General features: G+C 43.6%; 2 protein-coding genes across 3 annotated transcripts in view; one reads left to right on the forward strand and one right to left on the reverse strand.

Moving 5' to 3' along the window:
* The window catches only part of sc5d (sterol-C5-desaturase), a 4,793-nt gene extending 1,000 nt beyond the window's left edge, over window positions 1–3,793 (forward strand). The window contains exons 2-5 of one of the 2 annotated variants that reach the window (XM_080013851.1): window positions 641–860; window positions 1,696–1,828; window positions 2,041–2,141; window positions 2,237–3,793. In XM_080013851.1, coding sequence (XP_079869977.1) covers window positions 651–860; window positions 1,696–1,828; window positions 2,041–2,141; window positions 2,237–2,704 — 912 coding nt within the window. In that variant the 5' untranslated portion in view covers window positions 641–650 and the 3' untranslated portion in view covers window positions 2,705–3,793. Of the gene's footprint in view, window positions 1–421; window positions 861–1,695; window positions 1,829–2,040; window positions 2,142–2,236 lie in introns of those variants that run through there. The other variant, XM_080013850.1, reaches the window with a different exon arrangement.
* Window positions 3,794–4,915: 1,122 nt separating this feature from the next.
* plekhb1 (pleckstrin homology domain containing B1) lies at window positions 4,916–7,694 on the reverse strand (the record flags this gene model as incomplete). The annotated part of the gene is made up of 6 exons (XM_080013331.1): window positions 4,916–5,049; window positions 5,618–5,708; window positions 5,796–5,835; window positions 6,235–6,337; window positions 6,427–6,579; window positions 7,658–7,694. 6 exons carry the CDS (start codon window positions 7,692–7,694, stop codon window positions 4,916–4,918), a joined length of 558 nt encoding a protein of 185 aa, XP_079869457.1.
* Window positions 7,695–8,283: the final 589 nt, after the last annotated feature.

The following is an 8,283-nucleotide window of genomic DNA, read 5'->3' on the forward strand; positions in this document are numbered from 1 at the left end:
AAAAAAAACCCTTTCTCTAAATGAATACGTAACAGATATTAGAATTGCCGTCCAAAACAAACTATGATGCTTCTAAATTTGACCGTAACAAAAGTATAATATTTATTCCATTTTCTTTCACGTCTTTGTTTCCGTCTTTAAGGATGTTTTCCTCCTGATTTTAATAAGAATGATAGTGTCTAACAGCAATTCATTTAATCCACTAGATGGCGTTATAATCTGCTCAGCAAACAACAATTTGGCAAATATCTATTCACTGTAGTTCAAGAGATGACAGTACATACGGTCATAAATATATGCATGCACTATAGTTATATATAATCCACTTATATGGCCTTGATTTAAGAATATTAAAGTTAACATTTTTAAATAAATTGACCGAAACCTAAGCTGCAATAATTTTCCAAGATAAAAAAAGAAATTGAAATAAATCAGGAAGGAACCACAAAAACAGAGATGGTCAAGACCTCAGGAATCTAAACTGGGAAAAAAAAAAAAAAAAAAAGACATCATAAGGACGTACCAAAGGTAAAACTTCTTACTGGAAAAATAACTAAGAACTGCGACAACTTTGCTTGTGGTCAACTGGTGCGATGTCCAGGTCTCTGTCACACTCACCCCTGCGCACGTCCCTCCCCAGAGTTGAAGCCATGGATCTCGTTCTGAACGTGGCGGACCACTATGTCCTCACCCCGTACGTGTACCCTGCGTCCTGGCCTGAGGAGGGAGCACTGCGACAGATCTTGAGCCTGTTGGTGTTGACGAACCTCGGCGCTGCCGTTCTTTACCTGGGCCTGGGCGCCTTGAACTACTATTTCGTCTTCGACCACAATCTTATGAAGCACCCGCACTTTTTGGAGGTAAAATGCCCCCACTTTTGACGTGTGAACCGCCCCGCACTCTGTTGTTTTTGGAGATAAAAAAATAATAATAATAACCTTTCTCCTGTTTGACCATAGCTGTCCTTCCCTCTGTTTAAGCCCATCTTCTGTCACTCACTTTAACCAGTCACTTTGTGAAAAGCAAAGTTTTCTTTTTTTCTGTTTCTACTCTCCATTCACCTCCGGTATTTCTTCACCAAAACGTCCAGTAGTTTGAAGCGTCTCCATGCTACAGTAGAAGCTAACGATATCTTTAAAGGGACAATATAAAGACGAGCATTGAATGATGGTATTACAGCTTCAGTATTCTATTGTATAATTATATAATTCTGGTCTTTTAAGTGACTTCATTGTCAAAGTATTCTTGTTTCTGAGTCATTCAAAGCCTATTTTACATTTACATTTACATTTAGTCATTTAGCAGACGCTTTTAACCAAAGCGACTTACAATTGTTCAAACACCGACGGACGCAGCCATCAGGAGCAATTAGGGGTTAAGTGTCTTGCTCAAGGACACTACAGCATGCTAGCAGGAGGAGCCTGGGATCGAACCAGCAACCTTTGGATCACTAGACCACCAGCTCTACCTCCTGAGCTACCATCCCCATTTCTACCAAGTCCTGTTTGTGAAAGTAATGGGAGCCAACGGAGGACAGGGGAAATAAACTAACAAACATATGCTACCAGTAGAAGTAAGCCGCAATTGATGGACTTGTATTGGGATCCCGAACATAAGTAATGGAAGCTTTGCAAAGCTTTCATCTTGCTGTTGAATACCGGTGGTTTTATTGACAGGGTTCTGTTTGCTTCACAGAACCAGGTAAGGAGAGAGATCAAATATGCACTGACCTCTTTACCCTGGATCAGCATCCCCACGGTGGCCCTGTTTTTTGCTGAAGTGAGAGGATACAGTAAACTCTACGACACAATCAGTGAGTCTCCCATGGGTAAGCGTCCATTTTGCCTCCACCGTTTCCTCTCTGTGTGTTTGTGTCTGAGAATGACCCGGCCTAGCGTCCCCCCCGGCCTTATGCCCCCAGTACGCTGGAAGAGGCTGTAGCCTCCATACGGCCCCGAACAAGTATCAGTAAAAAAGTCGCCTTTCTCCAAGTGCAAAAGTGAGTTTTGACAACTCGTCTTTCGGTGACTGTTTGTGCAGGTTGGCCCGGTGTGTTTCTAAGCATGGTGTCTTTCCTGCTCTTCACTGACATGTGCATCTATTGGATCCACCGTTTCCTGCACCATAAACTCATTTACAAGGTGAGGTTGGCGTTTGCATTTCTCTTAGTGCCATGCGGGTGCCTCTCTCCAAAAAGGGAGATTGTTGGCTCACAATGTTGCTTTCTCGTTGCCAGCTTTTCCACAAGCCGCACCACCTGTGGAAGATCCCCACCCCATTCGCCAGCCACGCCTTCCATCCCGTGGACGGCTTCATGCAGGGGCTGCCGTACCACATCTACCCCTTCCTCTTCCCGCTGCACAAGGTCCTCTACCTGGCGCTCTACGTCTTCGTCAACATCTGGACCATCTCCATCCACGACGGGGACTACCGTGTGCCCGGCGCCCTGATCGAGGTGATCAACGGCTCGGCCCACCACACGGACCACCACCTCTTCTTCGACTTCAACTACGGCCAGTACTTCACGCTGTGGGACCGTCTCGGCGGCTCCTATAGGCACCCGTCGGCCCTCATGGGGAAGGGGCCGCACGACGTCATCCGGAAGTTAACAGAGGAGGGCAAGTTGAGCGCCGACGGAGTTAACAGTAAAGGGCAAACGAACGGACATGCTGCTGATAGAGGGGCCCGGCGTAAGGAGGAGTAAGAGGGAGATTTGATGATTGAAAGATTGAGAGATTTGCAGGAATAGGAAAGCTGGCTCAAAGCACCTTTTCTTCTATTTTTTTTTTGTTGTTTTTTTTGGGGGTTTTTTTTTAGATCTTCACCTCTAAAGAATGTATCGAGGCTGACTGTTCCAGAAAGTGTACAAGTGTGTAGAGGCAATCCAGTTCCTCCATGCTGAATTTTAGAATACCTGCCAAAGGCGCCTGAACAATTGGGGTATCTTAATCACTGGTGGACAAGGTGAATTGAGGTGGCGACCACCTGTAATGACGTTGGGGGGTAGGGCCGCTAATTGCTGCACCTTCTGAGACTTGCCAAGCCTATTTCCAGAGTGAACATTGACACGCTTCAAATTGAAACAGTTTAATACCACACAGACAATGAATTCTATTATATAATTATAGAACCCAGAATCGCGATTGTGACGCCGCCCCTTGTGGCCGCCTGCGCGAGCACCTCATGTCGAATACACACGTTTTAGTATTTTTTGTATTTTTAGAGCTTGTGTGTAATCACCGCTGTATGTATATGTATGTGACAAATAACAACTTGAAGTTGTCCCTCCCGCCAGTCCCCACAAAGAAAGTTGTTTTTAATGAATTGTAGTGGCAGAAGAAAGTCTTGTGGAGGTGGGGGGGGGGGGGGGAACTAAAGTTTTGAGTTTTGAGAATAATCTCCGAATTCTGGGGGGAAATAAGAATTCTGAATTCTGATGATAATGTCAGAATTCTGAGATTAAAGTGAGATTTCTGACTTTATTCTGACTTAATCTTTGAATATGTGGGGGTGGGGGACAACCAATAGTTGCTGAGATTTTGCCTCCGCATTCCTCTCTTTGTCCGTTAGGGGACACAACACAAGGCAAAGCGCTTGAGATTTAAACAAAAATTAAATCCACCCTCAAGTACGTTGTGGTTTAACGTTTCAGTCGAAAAGCAATATGTAACTATTCCGATGATACTTCAATGGATCTGGCTGCACCTCTGTTAGTCCAGGGTCAAAGACAGGTGGATTTGTGAATGCGTTGATGTCTTGCTTATGCAACATTAAATCCAAGACGTTTTTTTAAGGATTGCTCATTTTATTTTATCTTAAAGGGCTTTATGACACAGCTATAGATCCAGCTATAGAACGCAAGGGCGTTCACGACGGATATGGTTTAGGATACGATAGTCTGTCGTGCTTGGTTGGAAGATGGGAAGTTCTTTTTTTGGGTCACATTTGAAAGCAATGTAGCTGCATTTTAAACAAGGACAATCTCGTAAAACAACCACAAATCCAAAATAAATAACTTAACTTAAGATAACACTTTATTAACCGGGGAGGGGGACTGGGTAAATAGTGCAAACATAACATTTTAGGTTATTTAAACTCACATTAGTTGGGTTAAACTATCAATCTATTAATGTCGTATAGGTTTCCATGTTTGGGGAAAAAAATAAAATGTGAAGAACTAAGCAATTAAACTAATGGCAAGAAAATGAATCAACTCAACTGTTCCCCTAAAACTGATATTAGTATTTTAGTTTAACTAAACTTGTGTAAAATCAGGGATTTAGAAAAATCGAAAAGTAAAATCTTTGGTAATGTCAATTTCTGTTGTCATCCGTCCCTTTTGAAGAAAGGACCTGACAGTGAAATGGGAATTGACAAACAAACTGTTGTTTCCATGTAAGACAGTGCGGCCAAGCCTTACATAGGGAGGCTAGGCTTCATTCATTTCTCAGACAAATTAAAAAAAAAAAAGAAAAGAAGAAGGTACTCGATGGCTCTTTGTGGTGAGGTTTCTTATTTAAATTTTAATTAAACAATGGCGTTATCTTAATCAGATAACATCTGATTGCCTGATAATGACTTTACACCGCTTACAAGCATGCAGTCCTTCAGTATAATAAATCATTGTATCAAAATCAGCAGAAAAGCACGAGATAGAACATGTGTGTGTACAGTAACAAACAGCATAATAAAAAAGGGTTTAGAACCGTTTTTCTCTTGCACATACAGGAATCTCTGCTAGCAACTCGTTTGGTTTGGGTACGACAGGCATCATTCAAAAAGTGCCAAAAGATTAAACCTATCTAGCTGTAGAGACCGCGGACAAAAAGCGGTTCAATTTCGCAGTTAATTTAAAGTTTTCCCTATTGTCGGACAGGCCTTGGTAGTAAGTGGTGCGCCGCGGAAAACACGTCTCTCAGCAGAAAAAGAAGGGCATCCAGAGGAAAGACCGCATAGCAGCCCCGGCCGCCATGCCGGCCAGTAACCCGAGCGCCAGCTGCTCTGCAACGCCATCGAAGGGGTCCCTCTGGACAACCACGTGGTGAGCACCTTTCGAAAACACACCGGAGATAATTCACTTAATAGACTGATTTACCGCACGCCGTACTGTAAATACTGTAAGTCGGGTTTGTAATGGATAGGTTTGCAATTATTCAACCCAGGTTCCTAATCATATATTGTCCTTTATAACACAACCTCACCGAACGCTTTACTATTGAGAAACTTACCACTCTGCTGCAGCTTGTCACTGTGCTTTAACACAGTTCAACGAGGCATGGTTTAAGCCTTAAAAACATGTTTAAATCTCCCTTTTCAAAAATGCAAAGTTCACAACCGTGCATTATCTGCCTTTAGAGGGTTTTATTGACTCTTTGACTTAGGCAAATCAATGTTATTGGCAACATCCCCAAGGGTTTGTGAACGCTTTAGATGTACTGCAGCAATTGCAAATATTACAGTTAGCATTGTTCAAGGCATAAAATACATCAAGACAAATGTTTGGAAAAGAGGTTTCAATGTTCCTTGCACAGTGAGAAGCTGTGGTAAGTTTCTCAATAGTAGAGCGAAACCTCTCCTCCACCTCTAGGCGAGGTGGATGTCCAGCGACGGCCATTACCTGGTCCTGCTCCAGGCGTGATGTAGATTGTGTGGTGGTCATTAACCGGCACAGCCTGATAGGAGTCGTCGTAAGGGTTGTATGTGAACACCTGCTTGCGAGCGGTCAATCAGACACACAGTGTTGAGTAAACCGAATGAAAGTCATTTTGGGACGTTGGGAGAGCGCATATACTCACGGGATTTCTCTTGGTTTCGAGCAAAGTGAGTTTCCAGGCTCTGAAATAAACGGTAAAAGGTAACAGGAAACTGAGTAAAACACAGAAGGGCATCGGTCACAGACAAAGGGTGTATAGAGGCTATAGATCAGTGTTTCTCAACTGGTTGGTCCCAATGCAAAAGTGCGTCGCGGGGTCAATTATGAGTGGACCGTTGGCGTATCTGTCCATTTTGGTTGTTATCTTCCTGATGCTGTCATTATAGCGTATTTCATTCAAATGTAAGCCCTTAAAGCCTGTTTAATCCTTTGTAGCCCTTATAGTTTGTTTGTATTGTGTTTTGAACAGTGCACAAAAGCATTGTCGATGACTGCACTTCTCATTTCCTGCGGAGAGACCAGATGAGAACCACTGATACGGATGATAGATTACATTATTTTACATTCTGTCATTTACATACATGGCTTCGTCTTCACTGTTGACACACAAGTTGACCGTCGAGCCATCCCTGAGCTGAACCACAACGAGATTTTCCCGTGAGTGACTCTCGGGTGGGTTCAAACCTGTGGTGCAATGGTGCCGAGAAGTTCAGGGGGTTCACACGCACGCACGCACGCACGCACGCACACACACACAGGTTTTGAAATGATACCTGCACACTCCAGGCCAGATCTGACGTCGATGCAAGCCATCTTGAGGCTGACGCGGTGCTGGAAGTCTCTTCTGCTGTCCGTCTTGTAGAAGACCAGACTTCCATCGATCCAAACATCGCACCAATTCAACTTCCAGCGCTTGAAGACCGAGGCTGGTCAGGGGTGACGGCGATGATATGGGAATTAAAATTGGAGTAAATTCATTTAGAAGACATGTTTCTATGATATTACACATTTTGGTTTAATATCGGCACATGAAGGTCGATTTTCTACTTTGCAGCCGTTTCATCGGACCCGAGGTATAATGTTCAGAACCCTGGGGGAAAGAGAGAAGCAGAGCTTTCCTGGTGGTGATGGTGATTGCGGGATCAGATTGCGGGGAAGGCTATTCGACAGACCAGGGAAGCCCAAACAGGTAGTGGGGGTTTGCTGGAAAAAAGTAGATTATCCTGAAGGGGGTGATTTCAACTCCCACCTCCCGAGGAGCCGCCGCCACATATCCTGAAGGAGGCTGAGGACATGGAGGACAAATGGACTGAGCTGCTGCCATCATGGAAGCAGCTGCCAGGGGCTGGTGACCCCAGGACCCACTGGTGGACACCAGCAGTGAAGTTTCAGCTCGTGCAACAAGGGTTTGGTGCTTTGGTGCAACTGTGTCCCTGTCTACTGGCCATCGAGACACTTAGTGCCATGAGCAGAGACAGTTAATTGGATTTCGGGTAAGTAGCTCAGAGCTCGAGTTTCATAACAGCCATAGTTTTTACCTTCTAGAAAGCCGCCTGTAATGCTTGCGCGTAAACAAATTATCCCTTATCTTTCGACAACACAGCAATTTGGTGTTTTAGATAGACCACAAAGTGCTTTAACAGATTCTGAATCACACAATATTATGATATATTATATTATATTATATTATATTATATTATATTATATATTCCAAATATCAAAACTGTTTAAACCAGGTTGATGGCATTCCATATTGAAGTCAGGGAGTGAGACAGTACTACACCACAAAGACCAACGGTTTGGAACCAGTCAGCAGGAGCTCTGTTTGTGTCCTGTCTGAGACTCTCCACTCACCCCAGCCCTCATGGTTAATTCTGAATGTAAAAAATAAAATAAAAAACAAATAAACGGCGCTCCCCGGGCTGTGTTAGGGCAGTTGAGATCCACATTCTGATTTTCCTTCAATCGCTCTCATCCTTATGAAAAATAAAGTGCGGTACTCACTCTGTCTCCACAGCCAGCCTGATTTCAGGAGCGCCATGCCTCTATCCCTCTACCCAATCGGCCTTGAAAAATAATCCCAACCTAGAGACAAGCAGGAGTTTGGGTGGTAGAAAAAAAGAATACTTGGAAAATGTAGGTAGCTACACTTGTTGTCGTAGGTTAATCTGGATCTGGCCAGCAGCGTGAGTGAAGGACGGGCCAGATAATTTGGGATTAGGTAGACCACACCCTCTTCCCTGGCTTCGTTCTCTTCATCCACCTACGGTAAGGCCCTTTCCTCCTGACACCTGAAGCACATGGCGTCTTACATTAGTCACTGTGTGTCACAGCTTGTGATTATCGGGACCTTCACTCTCGCCGCATATGAAAAGCGGTTTGCTTTCAAGTCAATTTAAAGTAGGTCGGTATGTTTATAGATGGATCTTGATTTTGATGGGTAAATTATTGTCCAAATGGGGAAAATTTAGGAGATTATATCGCCTTTTATTACAGATATAATCTCAATGGGCTTTTTATAGCGTCATCATTTTTAATCTCTTCTGTACTGATACTTGACTACTTGATTACTTGTCTTGAGTGTTTGTCATTTGTCTCTTTTCTGCAGCCAAAGTTGTTCAAAATCAGTA

The sequence above is a fragment of the Zeus faber genome (genome assembly GCF_960531495.2).
Source record: "Zeus faber genome assembly, chromosome: 14".
NCBI lineage: Eukaryota > Metazoa > Chordata > Actinopteri > Zeiformes > Zeidae > Zeus > Zeus faber.